Source organism: Plodia interpunctella, chromosome 11 (genome assembly GCF_027563975.2).
Source record: "Plodia interpunctella isolate USDA-ARS_2022_Savannah chromosome 11, ilPloInte3.2, whole genome shotgun sequence".
Taxonomy (NCBI): Eukaryota; Metazoa; Arthropoda; class Insecta; order Lepidoptera; family Pyralidae; genus Plodia; species Plodia interpunctella.
The window spans coordinates 9,802,237-9,824,400 of record NC_071304.1 but is presented as its reverse complement, the minus strand read 5'-3'; the positions used below and the strand labels follow the sequence as shown (position 1 = coordinate 9,824,400).

At 34.4% G+C, this 22,164-nt stretch overlaps 3 protein-coding genes across 4 annotated transcripts; 2 read left to right on the top strand and 1 right to left on the bottom strand.

Moving 5' to 3' along the window:
- Positions 1-211: 211 nt before the first annotated feature.
- Positions 212-2,327, bottom strand: Atg12 (Autophagy-related 12). Its single transcript, XM_053751352.2, has 3 exons — positions 1,965-2,327; positions 1,528-1,664; positions 212-1,263 (listed from the first exon to the last, which is right to left on the bottom strand). The coding sequence occupies exons 1-3, from the start codon at positions 2,062-2,064 to the stop codon at positions 1,141-1,143; spliced, it is 360 nt and encodes a 119-aa protein (XP_053607327.1). The 5' UTR covers positions 2,065-2,327; the 3' UTR covers positions 212-1,140.
- Positions 2,328-2,637: 310 nt separating this feature from the next.
- On the top strand, positions 2,638-9,179 carry LOC128673477 (uncharacterized). Of its 2 annotated transcripts, XM_053751342.2 has the most exons (4): positions 2,638-3,239; positions 3,498-3,661; positions 5,002-5,087; positions 5,409-9,179. In XM_053751342.2, exons 2-4 carry the CDS (start codon positions 3,511-3,513, stop codon positions 6,483-6,485), a joined length of 1,314 nt encoding a protein of 437 aa, XP_053607317.1. In that variant the 5' UTR covers positions 2,638-3,239; positions 3,498-3,510; the 3' UTR covers positions 6,486-9,179. The 2 variants fall into 2 exon arrangements, with proteins under 2 accessions (XP_053607317.1, XP_053607318.1); XM_053751343.1 differs by lacking the exons at positions 2,638-3,239; positions 3,498-3,661 and adding an exon at positions 4,160-4,471.
- A 6,083-nt stretch (positions 9,180-15,262) lies between these two features.
- LOC128673479 (uncharacterized) lies at positions 15,263-22,016 on the top strand. The gene is made up of 5 exons (XM_053751344.2): positions 15,263-15,654; positions 16,295-16,389; positions 16,621-17,360; positions 18,031-18,134; positions 19,000-22,016. Exons 1-5 carry the CDS (start codon positions 15,516-15,518, stop codon positions 19,167-19,169), a joined length of 1,248 nt encoding a protein of 415 aa, XP_053607319.1. The 5' UTR covers positions 15,263-15,515; the 3' UTR covers positions 19,170-22,016.
- The last annotated feature ends 148 nt before the right edge of the window (positions 22,017-22,164 follow it).

The following is a 22,164-nucleotide window of genomic DNA, read 5'->3' as shown; positions in this document are numbered from 1 at the left end:
AAGAATGAGTTTTACTATATGACTTTACATTAATTACTCTGTACTGTAGTGATGTCAATTTTATGAATGATTGATTTTGGAAATGATTCCTTCCTCAAGAAAATTGATGGATTGTAATGACTGCGCAGCAGCGAACCACCTCGAAATATTACAATGTGAAATATAATTATAGACTGTAAGAAATTAATTTAAAAATAATAAACAAGCTAAATCATTGACTTACACATATATATTTTATAGCTTAAAATAACTCACATGTCACTATTTACAAAATTACATGCCACAGCATATCATATTACGGAAATATATTTACTTTCCACATCTCACAGCCACCACCTTGGTTTCTTATAACATAAGAAAACTTAGTGGTCAAGATGATTCTAACAATATGCCCAAGGAAATCTGTCGAACTTTACATACACACAAGATACTTATGTGAAAAACACATTACCCTTCCCTTGTTGTCGGGTAAAAATACAGAAATGGTTGAAAAATAAATGATATTGAATCATATTATAATATGCTGTTGTTGAGTATCACATTGATTTGTTTATAAATACTTTGTATCCAATATTTGGGACTTGTTGCGACATAGGGCTGCAGAGCTTGTTGCTAATGATCCATTTATTTTTATAAAACTAAACTACAAACAGAATATAACTAGGAACTTAATTATAAAAGTTTATGAAAGAGCAGCTGAAACCAGAATGCTCAAATTTTTTAATGAATAAATGAGTTTATTTAAGGAAGGGGAGGCCTTTACTGACCATTGGGACACATCAACAGACTAAAAAATTATTTTATTTAGTTCCCTTATTGCCTAGTTTGCAAATTGGCACCATACAATTGTCACACAATGTTATAGAAAAATCATAATTCTTTATTGGACTATACTGATTTTAATGGAAAAAAGTAACTCTGGTTCCAAACATCGTCAGTTCTTTCAACAACCAGGGTACAAGGATAAAAAGTACCCTATGTGGTATTCCAGGTTATATTCTACCCGTTTATCAAATTTCATAACAATCGGTCCAGTAGATTTTGTCTGAAAGAGTATCAAACCTATACACATACATCCTCACAAACTTTTGCATTTATAATATTATTGTGCTACATTATTTCTCCAGGAACCGTCAGAAGTCAGCCCCATGCCTGGCTCTTGCAGTAGTTCAATACCAATTTGCCATCAGTCCCGAAACACTCATACAAATTCTTCACCATTTGGTCTGGAGATGGTGCAAATGTCTGATTCACATATAGAAACTGAAAAGAATAGATGTTAATAAAAATTTGTTCTTTCAGTTTTTCCACCTTTGTAGACCCTACATTACATTGAGCATATTTATATATCATATCATTAAAACATATTTGTTGCACTTTTTAAAGACTGAACTCTCTTCCTAAATGAAGATGGCATACCTGGTTGCACCACATGACAGAAGCCATCAAAAGTTTTAAAGAAGTATGTAATCTTTCAAATCACTTAGCTAAGTAGGTACTTATATGAAAGAAATGAAAAATGTTCACCAGTTTTTCATCAGGTTCCAACTTCAAATATTTCTTTACGAACTCCATGATCCACCCAATCTGTTTCTCTGCATCAACTGCCCATTTCTTTTTCTTCATAATGGGTGCATCACCTGTAGCTTTCAGCAGTATATCAACTGAAAAATATATAAAATGTTATAACACTTAACAAATCATTTAACGGACTTTAACCACTAATATATCATACCGAATACTTGAAGAAAGCTTTATTCCAATTTTACATATTTTTTTTTACATACATAGCATTATTTTAACCTAAGCTACTTTATACAACTAAAATACTAAAATAAACTAATAAAAACACAAATTATTTTAAAAAAAGAAAAGAATTATTTACCTATGTAAATTTACAAAAATGCCAGTCCCTGCAATTCGTTACTCGTTTTGTGAGTGATGATATAAAAAGAAGAACTTACTTTTTACTTTATCAGTCTTTCCACTTTCGCCGTTTTCTTTCTCACTATCTATCTTTGAAATATCTGATACGCTTGATCCATCTTCTTTGTCGACGCTCATCTCGAAATAGTTATATTGATTTTGTAAGGATCAGATCGATAGTTTCTGTTAAATGTTATTTGTAATATTTCCGAAAAATGTTTTATGTTTTAATCCCTCTTATTCAAAGAAAATCCTTAAAAATTTATTTGCTTCGCTAGTCTAGTAGCTACCTATCTAATCTACAAATATTTGCGAGCGATTTGATTTGAGTGACATTTTGATTGTTGTTGTGTTGTGTCAATACTGTCAATTAAATCAACTGAATTTGACTTTTTTTTTCACAGTTATAAAAACATTATTATTGAAGACATAATTATTGGATCATACATTTAGTAAGTGTAGTACTGGTGCCAATGAATTTGAAACTGTTAAAATTTTTGAATAAAGAAAACCTTGTTTTTTATAATGTGAATAACATGTGGTTTAAGATTGGATTATATGTAGGGAGGAGTAGAAAAATATTTTCTCTTTTTGTATAGAAAGTCTTTTTGTAAAGAACTTTAGTAAAAGTTCTTTGATTATATTGGTTCCTTATAATTGTTTGGGTTGTAAACTGTCAAAGTCAATGTCACAAAGTCAGGTACTATACAAATAAAATAATTTGTCAAGTTTGTTTTGTTCTTTGTCTCGTTGTGCAATGTTGTCCTGCTTCTGAGTTTTGCCTGTAATCCCGGCCAGTTCCCATTCGTACCTATGTTTTCGGATTCACCACAGCCTCACATCACAAGACACACAACCAATCGCATTCTGAAACACGATTCACATCGCGCGCAAGTTCAAATTGCAACAACTGCATTTTTTCACTGAACTGAATTACTTTCGGTTCGGTCTGCTTGGAGTAACACAACGCAGCGTTTTACCCGCTTATTTTTATTTAGTGTTTGCGAGCCTTTTTCATAGTCAATGCAATTGCAGTGCAATAGATTTAATTAATAAAACAGTAATTTAATAAACAAAACAGTGTCAAGGCTGTGATTGCCAAGTAATCAATACCTATCTAATGCGCAGGTATTGCAAAAGTTGATAATTATCACAGGAACAATAAGACACCATACAGTTCAAGTTTATAGATGCAACAAGTGTTCACCTCCCACCCTGTCGTTGTGTTCATATTTTTTGTAAACTACTCAAGATAAATAAGATTTAATATAAATATAAGTGGAAAGGAGGAAGTGTTCATCAGTGTAATTTTGGTGAGTAATTAACTTACATAGGTACTTAAAAGAATCCCTACGTATTATAAAAAGAAGTCCTTCTGTCACATCTGTCTGTATGAACACAATAATCTTATATGATTTATTTATATCTTTTAATTCTCATTGAAACATCCAGGAAAACTATTTAGAATAATTCTTAAGAACAGAGAGAGAGAAATCTGTATTTTTTATTCTGTTGTGGCCTCAAAGGCTTGTGGTAAATATTGTTATTTAATAAAAATAACTTAATTTCAGTGTTCTAATCACCATGAATCAAAATAAGGAATCTCTGGGCAGATGGAAGACAAAGGAGGATGTTCTTCAGGATTTGGGTGTCATCGGAGAGGCGAAGATCAGTGATGACTACCTTGTCATTGGAAACGGACCCCCGCCACCATTGAAGGAATCTGTTGATGACGGTATGTACTAGCACAGTAATTAACTAATATTATAAATATGAAAGCAATGTTTCTTTATTTGTGTTGGAACACCAACATTAAAAAGTTTTTTTTTTTTATATTTCATTTTTTGGTTACGGCAACATTGTCCGTATTTAATATTTCTTCTCTTGTTCGTTTTCCCTCTAATAAACGGTCATGTTTCTCCGTAGCTCCTGGATTTTTATTTTTACCAGCCTAAATCTACAGTCCGCTATAATTCATATTTTACATTTTTATTCAATTTGTCACCTCTACACACATTATCTACTCAACCAATCTTCTTGAAATATTTTTATACATATAGAGTTATGTCGCCATAATCCGACATCAAACAATGGCCCTTATTATAATTACGACATTAAGATAAAACCTCATGTAACTTCCTGGTAATGATACCAGGAAACATTAGCAATAAGAACCATTGTTTATAGGATAAGAGATAATCTTTAAGATAGAATTAAAGCCAGTCCGGTCTTGCTCTTCAAGCTGATCACACGCATATATTATCTTTTATTTAGAAACCTTTGAAGTAAACTCAATATTGATAGATAATAAAAGTGTATTAAAGACTCTTTTTAAAAAGACTATCTATCGATTCCCACACATAACTATAGTTAAAAATAAATACATTATTACATACATTACATAGACATTTCATTTCGGGAAAAGTGTAGTGTTCCCGTGTGACTTTCACGCCGGTTGAAACTGCAGGCAAATGCTAGTTCTCACAAAAAAAAAAACAGAAAAAAAAGTCAACGAGGCCTTGGCATCATGGGACCCACTTAAATGGTTTGATATGGAACATACAAAGTCTGATTTGTTTAAGTGGTTATTTTTAGAATTAAAACTGATAAGGAGCCAAACATTTTGGTTTAAGTGATATCAGAGTTGAGTGTTGACAAAATTGCCCATGGTATTCTTTTTCAAATTCAAATTAAAAATTCTTTATTCAATTTAGGATGATATACATCACTTATTGACGTCAAAAAATTAATTAAACTAAGTCTACTGCCGGCTTCCAAAGCGCAGGTGAAGAAGAAGCGGCGCAACAAACTTCACCGCAGCCTTTTCTCCAAGGAAGTCTTATACACAAGTCTCGAATAACACAAGTCTCGAACTTACTTTGATGTTAACTCAATCTGTGTGACTTGTCCTAATATATTTATTTTATCTATTTATTTAATTATTATTGATATATGTGTGAATTCACTCAGGAATTTGATGCAGGGTTATATAGTCCTAGTGACGGCTTGTGTGTGTGTGTGTGTTACACACACACAAGCCAAATTGTATGTTCCTATGACATTATCTTGTTTCAGAATACGACCTCCGCTTTGGCGGCACGACATACAGCGACGTGACCGCTCCACCCGACCTAAATGGCATCTCGGCATTCCTTCGTATGGTAAGTATTTAAAAAATCTTTTTGCTACTTTGATGATATATTATGACGGCTGCACATTATCGCCGTGTTTGGACAGATGCCGACTCGAATGGACTCGTATTGCGTAGAATGTATGTAACCTTTTTTTTAAACGCAAAGAAAAATCAGCAATACACATCGAACCGTCAAGTTTGGCCAACTTTTATCCGATAGTGTGCAGCCGGCATTACGCAATGTTGTAGTCGTTTCAAACTACTGTTGTTCCACTGCATGGTACGAGGCGATGATGCACTGTGTAGTTTTATAAAAAAAAATCGATGTAGGCAATTTTGTTTGTTTTAGTTGCATGAAGACGAATCTTCAGATAGCGAAAAGACAAAGCAAAACGAAAATAAATGCGCCATAGAAATAAGTAAACCAAACACTAAATGTAAACTTAATCCATTAGTTAAGGAATTTGTACCCAGGGGTATGGTCAGTCCAAGAAAATCGCCTAGGAGCATAAAATGTTCAACGTCACATGGTAGCAAAGATGGAGCTCCTAAAACCCCACAAAAAACTAATCAAAAACAGTTGAATCTACATAGCTCAAGGAAAAGTGTGGAGAGTGCAAAAAGCCCGGCAGATAGTATAGAAACAACTCTAAACTCGCCAAAAGATTGTGTACATGAACAAGCGAATGGACTTAGTGTTGAAACAAACATGACTGATAAAATGGAGGCGGAACCGACAAATATAATGAAAAGGACCAACGAACTACGTGACAAAATAAGCCAATCTTTAAAATCAGATTCGCCGATACACAAAAAAGAACGGAACGTGGCAATCGCCAATCTATTAAAACTTCATTCGTCTAAACCTAGCCCTTATTCGTCTAACACGAACATTAACATAGTAACAGATGGAAAAGGATTGAAATTGTTCACACCAGATTATTTTAAGAACACAAAACTTCCCACGGCATCTAATGATGACAAAATTGAGACCGAACCAGAAAGAAATGTAACTGTAAATGAAAAGAACGAAGATGATACTGTTAAAGTCGAACCTATGGAATCTACCATTCAAGAATCCATAGAGAAAGTTAATAATTGGTTGGAACCAAAAGCAACATCGCCCAGTACAACCAGTTCGCCGGTTTGCACGGGTCCTGTTATTTGCATGGGACCTGTGTCTTTCAAGAGGAAAGAAGTCAACTGCAAATCGCCTGCAGATTGCGATACGAAGATTGCAAAAAATATACGTCCGTTCGCCCAATTCAAGCCTTCTAAATATGCAGACGACTTGGCCAAAAAGTACACAGAAAGAAGTCAAATGGCCGAGCAGCGAGAAATGTCCATTTGGGATAATTTAAAAAGAGAACTTAAAAAGAAGGATGAACAAATTAGAAAAAAGCAAGCAGCTAATACGTTAGTATAATTTTAAGGAGGCTTTTGCCAGCAGTGGGATACTATAGCTTTTTGAAAAAGGCATACTTTCATGTAGATTTTTAGCCACATTATTAACTTATTTTTGTGGGATGGAAGTACTAATTGGACTTATTATCCTATTTATTTAATAGATAGTATTATTATAATTTCTAAGCTAAAACAAATATTTTAATGACCGATTTAGATACGCTTTTGTATCAAAAAATCTTAATTTTATTTTACTAGTTGTACAAGCAATGGAGGGCAAAATAATTTTCTTAAGAAGCCGTTCACATCGCGCGACCTTACTTTTTGAATGAATTCTCCTATTTTCCGAATGAATTCCAGACCTTCGTTCAACACGACAATGACAATGATATGGTCCGCTCGACTGATGTGCGTAATTTTGTGAACGGGCTCTTAATCTGAGATCTTAGTGCGACTTTGACATTCGATATCGATCGTCAAAGTTTTCAAAGTGAGACGCAGGAAACCAAATCGTGGTTGTCATCGCACGTCGCATCATTATACTATATTGTGATTGGTTCACTGAATCTCACTTCGAAAACTTTCGACGGTCGATATGGCAAAGTTGCATTACGGAAATTAAGTTTAAGTGGGTAATGGTGTAATGACAAATTATTATATTAAATGAGTGTGGTCTTGTCTTTAGGAAGACTGAATAAGAAAGAACAAATTTTCGTATACGAAGGATTGACTAGAAGATTTTAAGTCTTACTATAAATGGACATCAAAAGTTAGTTATCCTCATATTTTAAGATATCGCGTGTACGTGCGTTTGCAGAGCGTTTCGATCGCTGCGGTCGCGCTGTCATTACAATTTTTCAAATTTTTACAAAGACAAGAATGAGTTTTACTATATGACTGTACATTAATTACTATGTACTGTAGTAATGTCAATTTTATGAATGATTGATTGGAAATGATTCCTTCCTCAAGAAAATTGGCAAATTGCAATGACCGCGCAGCCACAGCGGTCAAAACACACTGCGAACCACCCTAAAATGGATTTTTCTAGTTGTCATAAATGTTTGTGTTTGACAGTTATACTACCAAGCACGTATATCTAAGTGCACCATCAGTGGTGTATACTTTGAATTAGGTACTTATAAATAATGTACATCAAACAGCACATCAACCTACCCAAATATATTGCAATCTCGCCGCTGTTACGGCGCCATAGATGTTAATGCATGCTTGATGTGCAATTGACTGTACATTCGTCCACTTCGTTGTATATACCTGTGAGATCCACATTCAATTTTAATTGACGTGTTTGAAGAAAAGGCTTCGGTGAAGTTTGTTGGCCTGCTTCTTCACATGCGCTTTGTAAGTCGGCGATATACTTAGTTTTAATTAAATATTCGACGTATATAAATGACTAGATGTTGCTCGGGGCTTCCCTCTCGTGGGAATTTTGACAATCAATTTGATTTAGCAATCTTGGAAGAATTTTTGAAATCGGTTCGGTAGTTTCGGAGATTGAGGCGGGTGCCTCAAACATTCAAACTCACAAACGCTTACTTTATAATAATAGTATAGATGTATATCACCCTAAGTTGAATAGAGGATTTTTAAAGAAAAGCACTGCTGTTTTTCCAACATTAATAATTTGACATCATCGTTTTGAAAGGCTGTAATAACTTTACCTATATTACCTGAGTTGCCTTTTTTAACGCTCTAATCTCTGAAACTACTGGGCCGATTCAAATGTGTATTCACTATTCATGAGGAAGCTTTTAGGCGCCTTTTTTTTTAAACGCCAATATGGGTGTTATGTTACAGTTATATTACGTTAGCTGCCCATCCCGACATGAGTCGGGTAATAAAACCATAATATACACACCTAAACCTTCCTCAGAAATCACACTATCTATTGAAAAACCCCGCATCAAAATCCGTTACGTACTTTTAAAAGTTTTAAGCATAAATATGGACAGATAGCGGGAAGCGACTTTTGATACTATGTGATGAAAGTGATTCCATGTGTGTGCGTCTAAGAACATTTAGCCAGGGACCAGACAAGCCGTTCGTTTGCTTAATCCTTTGAAAAGCTTTCCCATATTCTTGTGTAATCTGTTCAATGGCTAACCCAATCCAATGACTATCCCATATGGCCTCACCATAACCATTAACCCTTTCAAAGGATTTCCCATGTGATATGGCTAACTCTTTCGAACGGGTAACCCGTTCGTTACAGCGCTTACCCCGTTTGGCTTTCCCCTTAAATACCTATGTAGGGAGAGGGGTGTAGTTTTCATCACACCCCGCTCCTGTGTAAATTTGCTCCGTGTGTGAAGAGCCTAAAAGACACGAAACGACACATTGAATCGTGTAAATAAAAACGCATCGCTTTACCGCACGTGCTTAGTACGTATTTGTTGTGCATTGCAATTTATGTAGTCGTTGATATAGCGCTTACCAAAGCAAATTGAACGGGTTACAGCACCGAACGGATTTCGAAAGCAAACCCATTCCAAAAACCCCTTCAAAACCCGTGAAAGGGATAGCGGTCCGGTCCCTGCGTTAGCTTCCAAAACCACTTGATCCGTAATAACAAATTATTATAATGATCTTCGTATATGTTGCGTGGTGATCGGGGTTAAACCACAGTAAAGTCTTTATTTAATATTACACTCACTTATATACCTGAGTTAGAATCGTGGATCGGGTCGTGAGGTTCCCTCTATTGTGGTTGAGCTTCGCGATGGCTGACTCACCTGTTTGGTTAATTATACATATATATATATATATATATATATATATATATATATATATATTCCTTTCATCAGCACTTGATCACCATCATAATATGTTTCAGTATACCTTTTGACCATGTACTTTAGTGTGTACTTAAATTGTTATATTACTGATAAAAATTATACATAAATTTATATTAAAAGAAATGGTAAGCCCTTCTGACATAATAGGGACCAACACTGTTTGAATGAGTTTCTTTCGGCATTTCTTCTCAGCAGTGGTCGTTCCGAAATGCTAGTAGTTTGTAGTTTTGGTAAATATCATTTAATTTAGAATATGACGTGAAAAAGTGCCTTTGAAGGCCTAATTTCTGCATAAATGATTTGATTTTGATTTAGGAATACGTGTTCTGGTGTACGTGCGTGTGTGTGTTGATATGTTCTGCATTATTTGGTCAACTGTGGTCATAAACTGATATAAACTTGATTTTGACTGAAGATCTCACCTGTATGAAGTCCATCCATATTTTAATAAGTCTTCACGTGTGAAGTGTTCCGAGCTTCTTTTCGACCGTTTACGGGCTCGAAAATTTTACAACGTGAGGCGTATCCCATAGTTTTCGAAGTTTTTTTATCTTATGGAAAACTATTTTTCCCAATATTTCGGCACCCGAATATTGTTGTGTTGTATATTTTCACAAACAAATGCTTACATAATGAAAGAATTAATAAAGTACTCTAAACGTTTTAATCGACATAGCAAAAGGCGGCAAAGCTTTTGTGTACCTAACATACAGTGCTGTACTCTGGCGGGATAAATGTGCAAATGTGCAGTAATACTCCTTATTGAACCACAATCGTCCCGGCATATTTTATCGTTACAATTTCTTGGAAACACGTTCGTTATGTGACAACGGTAACTATGGTTTAGGGTTCAGTTTTTTATCTAAGAATCTGTCAAACAATTTTCGCAGTCTCGAAAATAAACAAATGACTTATGATAGTGACCAAGTGGTTAAGCTTTTTTGTTACTTACATACAAAGATATGTTGTGTAAACTATAATGAATATGAATTTATTATAATGTAAAAAAGTTGATTCCATAAGTATAAGTTATTGATCATAAACGTCAATGTCATAATGACACTAAAGTTAAAGGTTTGCGTCACGTATTCATTATCTATAAATTTGTAAGAATCTAACTTATTATACATTTATTGTTATGTAAGGAAAGTTTCAAATTTCTAAACATTGGAATTTAAACGAATTGTGTAAAAAGTGAGAAGCATTTGAGGTAGTGGTGTTGGAGGAGACGGAAAGTATTAGGAATGAAGAGGTAGAACTTTCTTGCGCGTATTTACATGCCTAGGGTCCGTACTGTAGTAAAATTATGATAAAATGAATTCCTTTTGATGAAAAAAGTTTATCCATACTCCGGGGAACCTAATTTGAAGAACGCTCTCTAATCGGGCGTCCGTTCTAACTGGGGGTCCAGTTAGAACGGACGCCCGATTAGAGAGCGTCGCAGTTCCATTATGAAATATTTTATTACTTCTTTATTTCTTATGGGGTAGACAGAATCGCCTTTTAGTTACGCCATCGAGTATAAGAAAAACGTACCATTCAAATTATTGAATGAGAGAAGATATTTAGTCAACAGTGACAAATAAAAAATATTTTCGGTGCGGAAAGTTTAAGTAACGGAGAGGTAGGTAGGTAGATGTTAGGTTAAGAAGAATTTATTTATCATAAATAAACACAATGGTATTTCACTTTCTGAGAAAACACTTGAATTATTTACAATGAGCGTGCGGTCATCAAAAATAACAAAATATTTCGTAGGTTGAACAATAAAAAATGTTACTTGTTTGAAGTTTCGTGCGCGTTACTACATGCTTGGGGCTTAAGTGGGTTCACGGTGGGATTTTGAGTGTTTCCAATAATATATCAAGATATGTACGAGGCGACTTATACTTATATTTGCCAGGTACCATCCAGGTACCATCATCTCTTAACGCGATCCACTGTAAGACCTAAACTGAACTGCATCGCTAATTCGTACCATTGACTTAATTTTTTGTATGAATGCGATTCATTTTAGGTTCCTAAATTGAACTGAGTTGCATTGGAATCGACAACCAGCGGACCAGACAACCAGACAGACAGGACAAACTGGCACCCGCATTCATGAACGTCAGAAAAGAAAGTTTTTCCTTTTATTTGGTTTGATTATTTGTTTTAAAATATTATATGGTCTAAGAAATAAGACTGTAGCCGTCAGTATTCTAGACATAATACTCATAGTATGATGACTAATACTAAAGGCGTCGTGATGTGCGTGCGCATGTGACGTAACAATTTTGAAATCGAATTGACCCAGATGGACATATAATAAGATTAATTATTACGCAAATCGTGCAAACGAGGCATTTTTCATAAAACTTATTTTAAATAAAATAGAGTTTAAATAAATTACGTACTTATGTAAGATCTCAGATGCCTTTAGGTGACTTCAATGAAATACCAGTCTTAGAAATTATACACTCAAAAAAGAAAGGAAAAACGTTGGCGTATAGCGAGTAACGATGTGCCGCTGAGAAATTCTATGTTCTCGAAAATTATCTCAGATATCCAAGCACGATATCTCAGCATTACACGTACAGATATGTAAAAAAATGTTATTATAACAAGAAACTAATTGCAAGAAATATATTTTTTGTAGCTAGTCTAGTACTGAACACATTGTTGTGATAAACGACCGCGTGGTCATCATAATGATGAGGAAGATGTCGAACTAGACAATATTGTAGGGATAACGAGTTTCTGGTTTCGTGTACCAGACATTTTTTTCAGCGTATTAAGGCAGGGAAATTATGTAAACCTAAATTATTTTTGTAATATAAGTCGAAGCGTAAGGTTAGGTTGCATTAGTCGGTACTGACGTTTAAGTTACCGTCAAAGTTGACTGGTACAACCCACCCTACTCTATGTTAAGGTGACTAAGTATTAGATTGACGATCTGTCATAACCGCATTCCGAGAGATGGGGACAGGGACCAATAATGTTAACTGAGTTTCTTTCGGCATTTCTTCTCAGCTGTGGTCGTTCCGAAATGCTATTAAATGTTAGTGTTAAAATAGGTTAAGTAATTGATGGTAAATGTATGTACTCTAATAGGCGAAAATGTAGTGTCAATTTATTCATATTTTTCAATAGACGTCTATAATAATTAAATACCTTGCAACTAGTGTAATTTATTATTTAGCTTAAACATATCACCAGAACTCACTGTGTGCTTCACAACACAACCCATTTGCTTATAGTCAGGAAAGACTGACTGCATATGTTGCTCAAAAACAAAAAAAAAGTAAATACGTCTCACATTGTGATATCTACAGATTCATGGACATATAAACCTTTTTTTTTTTACAAATAATTACAATCGTAATAACAAAAATACATTATTTCGTTGAAAGTGAAAATAGTTTTAAAAGATTTTATTTAAGTTGACTTGTATGTATGTCAAGTGCAAATCTTGCAAGTTAAATTTGACCAACTTCCACGATGTCCAAACGAATTTGACCTTATTGCGAGTTAAAATGATATTATTATGGGAATACAGAAGCGCCGGTGTCGCCAGCCTTCACAAATTAGCATTTCTTACGAATTCTGTAATTAGACTTTCTTATTCTGTAAGTTCTTATTTGTGAGTACAATTTGCAACACTCTGATTTCATGATTATAGATTAATAGTACTTAAGCTAGTACACTAATAGAAGTACATTTTGATTCTGCAATAAGGTCTATGCCTACCACTAAGTGTGATACAATCTGTCTATGAGAGAATAGAAAATACATGAGGGCGCTGCTGTGTCCTCTTGCCTGGCAACACTGTGTTCGTTAAAGGAGGGAAAATGCGTTCTCTATTCTTCGTCTGTCCGTTCATACAGACACTATACCAACATATATTTTTATGTAGCGTAGTTAATACTTAGTAAATATTATGAATAATATGTTTAATTACGAAAATTAAGGTTAATTTATATTTTTGTATATAAATTAACTTTAATTTAAAAAAACCTAGATAAATTCAAGAAAATCAAATACGTTACCACCTGACTTGTAAGGACTCTTGAAATGATGACGTCAGAGCCAGTTATCCCTGTCTGGTTCTTTTTGTGGTCCGAATCACGCTTTCAAACGTATTTCAAGTCAATAAATGTAATTAGATTAACTGTTAAACAATAGACACAAAAATGTAAAATATTTGTCAAAATTAAAATAAACCATAATAAACTATCAAGGATTTAAAAAATATAAGCAAATAGTTAACCTATTGTAAATATCACTACATACAGGTTCCATATAAAGCTTGTTATTTGCTTCCTTAAGGAGCTGAGCTGGCTCGACATAGAAAGGGTCCATACAAGAGGCTTACCTGTTGAAAAAACAGTACTCGAGGGAAGTCAGTAGACTTGTTGAAATAATAGACTAGTACTAGTACCTACCTATAGTATAACTTAAAAGACGTGAAAAAATGCATGTGAAGGTCTAATTCTTTAGCTAAGAGGATGTGCTGAGGACAACAAAACGGCGCAAGTATGCCTCTCTACGAGAGCATTACATATTTGTGCCGTTTAGAGTAGAATACGATTTTGATTTTGTACGATTCGGCCTTGGGGACCCAGTGCGAGGTTTCTTATAGAAAAATCGCGACTGATCTTCATCGCTTGTGCAAGAAGGCTGGATGTTTTTTCGCAAAGAGGATTGGCGTTGCCATGTAACGCAGGAATATTAGTTATTGTTTAATTTTTTCATGATGACAATTAGTTTGTGTCAAAAATGTGTTATTTGTACAACTCTTTGTCTGATCTGATTTTACATGTGATAGTTTAATAAATGATTTGTTTTGGATTTTGTGTTGTTTTTTATTTGAAATAATTTAAATCATCGATAATAAATATTTAATTCCTTTATTATGCTTAATAAAGTGTAAATAAATTAAAACAGATTAGCTTTTACAAAGCCCTTAAGTAGGCATAAGAGTATAGAGATATACGGTTGGATGAATATTCAATTTCTCAGAAACCACATTGAAGTACACGCTGAAGTTGTTGCTAAGTACCAAAAAGAAGTTAACTTTAGTCGACGGAGTTTTTTTTAAAAAAAGGATAATTTTATTTGCTATTCATTTAATTTTAAAATAATTACACAGTACTGCCGCGGATGGCTAGTAAAATAAGAGTGACACTAAGTATACAATACAATGAACGTCTTTTATAGAGGGGTTCAAAGTAAACATCTTCAGGGTGGTGGTGTGTTTAGAATTATCTAGAGTCTTTGCGGGTGTTTGACACGTCGTTGGAATACTGCTGTCAACGGGCTGCATAATTTTTGAGGTCCTTGATGTGGTCTTCATCAGGGCATCTGGTGTTTGTACATTACCGTTTACTTGATGCTGGGGGTCTGTTTGCTGTTTTTAAGATTGATAAATGTATGTACGGGCAGGGTGTCTGTTTAAAGAAGGCTTACCATGAAACATACCGTAGCACGTTACTAACATACACATGCTGTCTCTTTCTTTTTTCCCATATCTTGTTCGCATCGTGTAAAAAAGAGAACGTGTGGACGCAATAACGTGTTACGTATTTTTTGTTGCATGGTAGCCTCCCAGGTAACTTAATGTGTGCTCTAGGTAAGTGACCACTACTTTCTCAATTACCTACTCAATATAGATTTCACAATTTTTTATACTAGTTTTGGACATTCCAAAAAGTACAGTTTATGTGTCTTTATCTGAAATATACTGAAATATGGCCTTGTGGGGTAAACTTGGGATTTTTGTGTCGAAATCTGAAATATATAGACCAAAATCTAGACTTTATGGGAAAAATCTGGACTTTAGGTCTTTATGGAATTTAAGTACATATACTATTGTATGGGACAACGATCCGATTTTCAAAAAATCGGATCTGGTAACACTGCTTTAGAATTTAAATATTGTATTGACAGTTTGTTTTTTAATTTTGATTTGACTTTAAGTTGACGTTGACTCTGAGTCACTGACGGAATTGACAAGGAGATAGGACAGGGACAGGGAGCAGGCAGCCTTCAGAATTTACGATTTTGATTTTTCTCGTTCTCATGTTTCATGTGTATTCGCATTTTCAGGTTTTCTTTTTCTTTTCGAAATTGTATGATGGTGTTTGCGAGATGCTAACCATTATGAGTTTCAATATTTTATAAATATTCTTCCCGTCAAAGAAAAGTAAACTTGGTAAAATTTTCAAGATATAAGTAGGCTTTAAAAATCTTAAAAAATGAGCGTTTGGACCAGCAATTACGCTATCATGCGAGACTTGTCCAAGGCCCAGGGTCGTCTAGTTCCTGTGGACATGAACTCCTCCGTCGGAGTGGATGTTGCTGCAAATGAGAAGCCTCCACAATTGGCAACTGAAGGTACTTACTTCACAGATTACAAATTCAAAATCCTTTATTCAACAAGATTATTATCACTTTTGGCGTAAAAAATTACTAAAGACTAAGTCTATTGTCGACATGCAAAGCACAGATGAAGCAGCGGCACAACAAACTTCACTGCAGTCTTTTCTTCAAAAACATTAATTTACAAATTTGAGTCTTATAAATATCAGTATTAATACAGTATATTTCTAATTTTAGTGTCATAATAGTACACTTAGATTAGGAAAAGCTCCATATTCAGGATGGCTGAATTGAGAATTTCTGGATATTTGTTCTGTGGTCCACTAAAATTTAATGTTATTAGCATTATTCAAGTAAAATTAGATTGATATATTACTGTAAGAGAACTTTGGCAAAGATAATAGTAAATTAGGTACCACAAGTTTATGATGAAATTTTGAGATGTCATTAATTTGCCTCAAAAAATATGGATGGATTTTGGTCAAATTCAGTGAGTTGGATGAATCTTGGACTAATTTGTAACACTAGGATATTAATTAAATAGACCAGATACATTTAATTTCAAAACTGTTATTGGAGTGGAGCTTTGGATTAGCATCTCAAAAAATTGACTCACTATTAATATTAATGCAATGATGATTTTGTCGATTTTCAGAAACAGAGCAGGAGTTTTATGACAAGTATGCGTGTGGGGATTTTGACTACAGCACCAAGCCGGACTTCAGCCTCATACAGCAAATGTTGGAAATGGTAAATGTCAAAATATTCACTTTATATTTATTTACTGAGAAATAAACGAATTTGACATAGGTATTTTTATAGTATAATTTTTCTCTTAAATATTCATAGAAATTATAAACAATTCTTTGACCAGTAGGTACTTTTGCACCTTTGTTATGTGTTAAGATAACATACTTATTATTATATAATATATTCTTATTTTCAAAATACAATATCATTTTTAAATTGGTCATTTCACAGGTGAGGGACGGGAATTCAGAAACATCAGGCAGCGGCAATGAGGGAGGTGTGATCCAAATCAGCAAAGTTAATTTTTCAACCAGATCTGACTCTGAGAACAAAGGTGCAAAAGATAAGCTTTTGAAAGCAAAAATGAACAAAACGAAGCCAGTAGACGCAACAGTCCACAATAACCCGGCTGCAGGCGATGCACCAGTAAAGAAAAAAAAAGATAGAAATGTGGCCATGTCCTCCCTTCTTGCTGCATTTGAAAAAGAAAATAACAATGAGCCTATTAAATTATTGAAACCAACAGATTTCATGTCAACGAATGCTGTCAACGAATCTGTTAGGAAAGTTGATGAATGGTTCACGAACAAAGAGAATACTATTCAGAAAAGCATACCCAGTTTGTCATCAATGCCAACATTTAAAAAGAAAAGTAAATCAGAAAAATCTGATAAACAGTTCAAAAATGGAATAGAAGCTCAGGAAGAATGGTTTATGAACAAAGAGAATACTACTGTTCAGAAAAGCGTACCAAGTTTGCCAACATTTAAAAAGAAAAGTAAATCTGATAAACAGTTCCAAAATGGAATAGAAGCTCAGGTCTCATCCACTAATACTGGGATATTCAAGCCATCTTCGAAGGCTGATGAATACTATAAAAAGTATTTAGAAAAATCTCAATTAAAATGTTTCATACAGGAGGATATCTGGCAGAAGGCCGAGCGGCTTATGAAGGAGGCAGATATCAAAAGGTAAGTGAGATGGCACATCACTAAAATATAAGTTGATGTCTCCCCCACAGTCATGTCGTGTCACTCATTGGTTATCAATTTATTAATTCAGTTTAATTTTTATTTTTTAGTTTTCTTATAAATTTCTATATAAGTACTATGCGAAACCAGTACCTAATCCTGACTGACTTCTAGCACACACCATGTACAGTCAACAGCACATCAATCTATCCAAATTCATTTCAAATTCGCCGCTATTACCGCACCATAGAGGTTCATGCGGGGTAACTTGATGTGTTGTTGGCTGTACTAGGTTTTAACAGCCATACTTTAACTTGTTGTGTATTAACATATCAAAACGAAGCAAAATACTAAATCAAAAGACACAATAGGCTAGTTATTTGACGACCTCGGTGGCGCAGTGGTAAACTTCTTGCCAATGAACCGAGAGGTCCCGGGTTCGGTCCCCGGTCGGGTCACGATGGAAAATGATCTTTTTCTGATTGGCCCGGGTCTTGGATGTTTATCTATATATGTATTTGATATAAAATATAGTATCGTTGAGTTATTATCCCATAACACAACACTCGAACTTACTTTGGGGCTAGCTCAATCGGTGTGATTTGTCCCAATATATTTATTTATTTATCGTCGTGGGCAAAGATTATAAAATAAATGCCCTTTCCCCCAGAGCCGCCAAAGTAGCCCAAATGCTAGAAGAAGCGGCCCTCACGGAACAAACGCTGCAGTCACTGGAGGATTCAGATGCGACGCCTGCTGAAGCCGGATCTACAAGTAATTCACTATAATTAGTTTAATCTCGTGTTAAATTTGAGTCTACTAACCTGTTAGATCGGTAACGGCTTTTTTAAATTTATTTATATACATATCGTTATCATCCATTAAATATAGTTTCCCTGAGTTATAACCATTTTTAAACCCCGACGCAAAAAGAGAGGTGTTATAAATTTGACCGCTAAGTGTGTCTGTCTGTCTGTCTGTCTGTCTGTCTGTGTATGTGGCCCGTAGCTCATTAAAAGGTGAACAGATTTGGATGCGTTTTTTTATTTATTTGATAGCTACTTTCTATGCGGTGATTGTTAGATATGTATGTTTGATTAAAATCGGTTCAGCCCTTCAAAAGTTGTAGCGAAATGAATATTGAATGTCGGGGTTTTTTTTAAATTTGACTAACAAATAACTTGTGACTGATACAGCATATTATACTGTGTTTAATGTTAAGGTTCTGCTGTTTGTGTGTTTGTAACAGACGGATAAACGATGTATCTATCATGTATGCTTAGATCGTTAACACTACGCAATGGTTTTTGAGTAGATGCGGTTTTTTTAATAGAGAGTGATTTCTGTGGAAGATTTTTTAGTATAATACAACTCCTGTAGTGATTTATTGAGATTTTTAACATCTCTCATTACGCTTTGTAAACTCCTTCCGGACCATTAATGTTAAATTCCAAAAATATTGAATTCCAGAAATGTTTATTCCACGAAAAACCTAATACGACAGAATCTGTAACAAATAGTAAATAGTCACAACTTTCGTAAATTCATTCAAAGAACTTTATAAAATTGGATGTGATATGCAGACAGACATGACAAATTTGCTGTTCGGCTAAACCCTAAAATTGTATTTACTTCACAGAATTGGACGTGAAATGGACCCTGACAGAGCCTCGGCACACAGGAACAGACGACTGCATAGTGTGCACTACTGTCCAGAAACACGGATTTGAAATTAATGATTTAGCACTCGTAGAAAAAGACGTTACACTAAACACAAGAATCTCAGCGTCTGTAAGCGATTTGGATTAATAAGTTGAATGGAGAAGAAGTATTGTTTGTTTCGAATAATATTGCACATAACAAAATATAAAGAAAAATATTGAGAAAATAAAGAGAAAACTTGGTTAATTCGTCTTTCCAACTTCATAATTCATAATATATATTTCGGTCAGACATATTTGGGTATATATATATACAATAGGTCTTATATTAAATTACATAATACTGCGCGATCAGACATACAAAATTGCTCATACTTCCAACAAATCTGTTCTAATTTAACTTTAAAATATTTACATATTGTTAGCACGTTCCTAACGTCCCGTTTTCCCATTTCGTGTAAAAAAAAAGAATTTGTGGACGCAATGACGTGCTACATGTTTTATGTTTCATAGTAGCCCCCCGGACGACTGTATCGAGTTAGCTTTGAACTTAGGAAAGTATAGATTTCACTGAAAAAAGAATAATTCACCGAAATAAATTCTAATACATCAATTAACTGTAATATGGAAGCAATGAAGTAGGAAGGCAGACTCTGAGCTGCCGACGCTCAACGGCTGAGGATGAAACCGGGAAAAGGCTCAAATGATAGAGAAAACTGACTGTGATGTGTAACTTGAAAGTCCCATAACTTTCTAGTTTTTTAGATAAATTTATACATATAATTAAAAAAGGAATCTTCTTCATATTTTGGTAGCGTAGTTATAATAACCTAGTGCACATGGATTTTTATCCCGAAATTCCTGCGGGAACGAAGCTCAGGGATCATCTTCCAATTCAGACAGTAACTCAAGAGATAAACGCGTTTGAACAAACAGAAAAACATTATTATTTTATTATAGAATTTTTATTTATAAAAACAGGGTGAAAGATTTATTTTAGAGTATATAAAAAAGGTAATCATGCTGATGTGAGAGCGAAAGAAAAAACACTAAATGTGCTAGTGTCTTTTCAATCTAAAGTCAATAAAGGGCTTTAAATGGAAGAATCTTCTCATAAGCATAGCCTAGCAACATAGTCACTATTTAATTTCAATCTTACAAATAAACTCACAGCTAAACGTGGCCTTTGAGTGTCGCAAATCTCAGCTCTGTCTGCCCCGTATGGGGTATAGATGTGATATTGTATCTGTAAAATAAGAATCTCAGGGCTCGTGATAGACAATGAGCCTTAGAAATAGGATCAACTTAAACTGGGATTTTCTTTAAAATTTGTTGTAAATTGATCCTTTTTACGTCTTATTTATGAGTTTAGCTCTTGGTGTCATGACGTGGAATGTAACACGCAACGACATGGCAAAGTTATTGGAATGAATTTGCCTTCTCTATTTCACACTAGCTTATTGAAGCGGTGGTCATAGATAGGTGCTAGGTTCGAATCCTACTTGCGCATTGTCATTTTGTATAGGCTCACGTAGTTTTAGATCACCACTGGCTTCCAGTGAAGGAAATCATTGTGAGGAAACCTGCACATTGGTAGATTTCGGTTCGTAGAATGCGTACCGCCACTAGATGGCGGTAGTTTTAAATGATGACATTTAATATATAATTCTAATATGAATTAGAAATATAAAGTGCGGAAACGCATTATTTTCGAAAATTCCCGGATGTTTTCTTCAGATCAGGATCAGAATATCAGACGGCTCTTGGAAATCTGCGGGAATTCTCAAGTCGTCATCATCATCATATCGAGTGTGTTATTTTATTCAAGTCGCCTAAAGGCATCTGACATGACTTTTACGACTACTTACCGCCATTTAGTGGCCGGTAGTCACATACACACTAGTGAACTAAACTGTCCACCAGTGTGCAGGTTTCCTCACGATTCTCAAGTGAGGAAATATCTGAGAACAGAGAATTTCTCAGTGGCACATAGCTGGCCCTAGTGCCCCAGCTGGCCCCAGCAGTACGGACATTAAATGGTTAATGATGAAGTTGTAAGATTGAGCGTTTATGATTTTAAATGTGAGAATTATTATAAGAAATATGTTTTAATGTTTTGTTCATATGCTGAAAGTAATATGAACGGAGTACTCTGCTGTGATACACACAGATATATGGTATTTTTTTAATGTATTTTAATTAGAGTACGAGTTTAAGGTTAAACACAACAGCACATGTTTATGAACAGTTTATGATGCTGGGCTAGTTGGTTTCCAAAGAAATCTATGTCAAAATTATTAACTTTGTTTTATCTCCAATACTAATTTACTGATCCGCTGATCGGACTTAGCGTGGAAAGTAAAAATTGTATGTTATTCTTTCACAGTTTTTATTGGGAGTTTTTGTTTTCCATGAACTTAACATATTGTGAAAAATTGTGCAGTTAATAAAAAATTACGCTGTATATTTTAAGACTCCAACCTCCAAATTCAGTTTTTCTTTTCGAATTTTAGCCAATTCGATGTTATCATAATTAAATTTTGAAATATATTTGAATTCTGTAATATTTATTTATAAAAGAAGGAAATATTTGAGTAAAATTTGCTGTCTCGTAGAAATACTTTATGTAAAGCTGCCCAAATGTGTTGCAACTACGTCGCACACATGTACATACAGGTAACTTGACGTGCTGTTGACTGTACACTGTCCCTGGAAGTGAGTTCAATGCGCTTTTGAATCATGAATTTCTCATACTTACTTAATAAATTCAAAGCGATTCAAAGTGAATATTTCAACGTAATATATCCCGTTAATTGTATTGAGATCTCCTTTTCTTATGAGAAAGATTTCGCAAAGTTTTCATTCACAAGAATTTGTTAAAACCAAACCTAATTAGTTTAACTAAGTGGCATAGAAATGGCTCAGACAATTTAAATGTATATTTTTCAAATGGTGTATTTACGTAGTGAAGTTAAACGCATGGAAAGTTTATTTACGAGTATAAAAGAAAATACTATTATGTTGGGAAAGTCGAGTGTATTGTTGAGTGTACAAGCATTGAATTTTATATGTGTTTTAGATTATTTAAGAATGATTTGTTAGTCTCGTCGACTAACATAAGTATACAAAATGGCATATTTTGT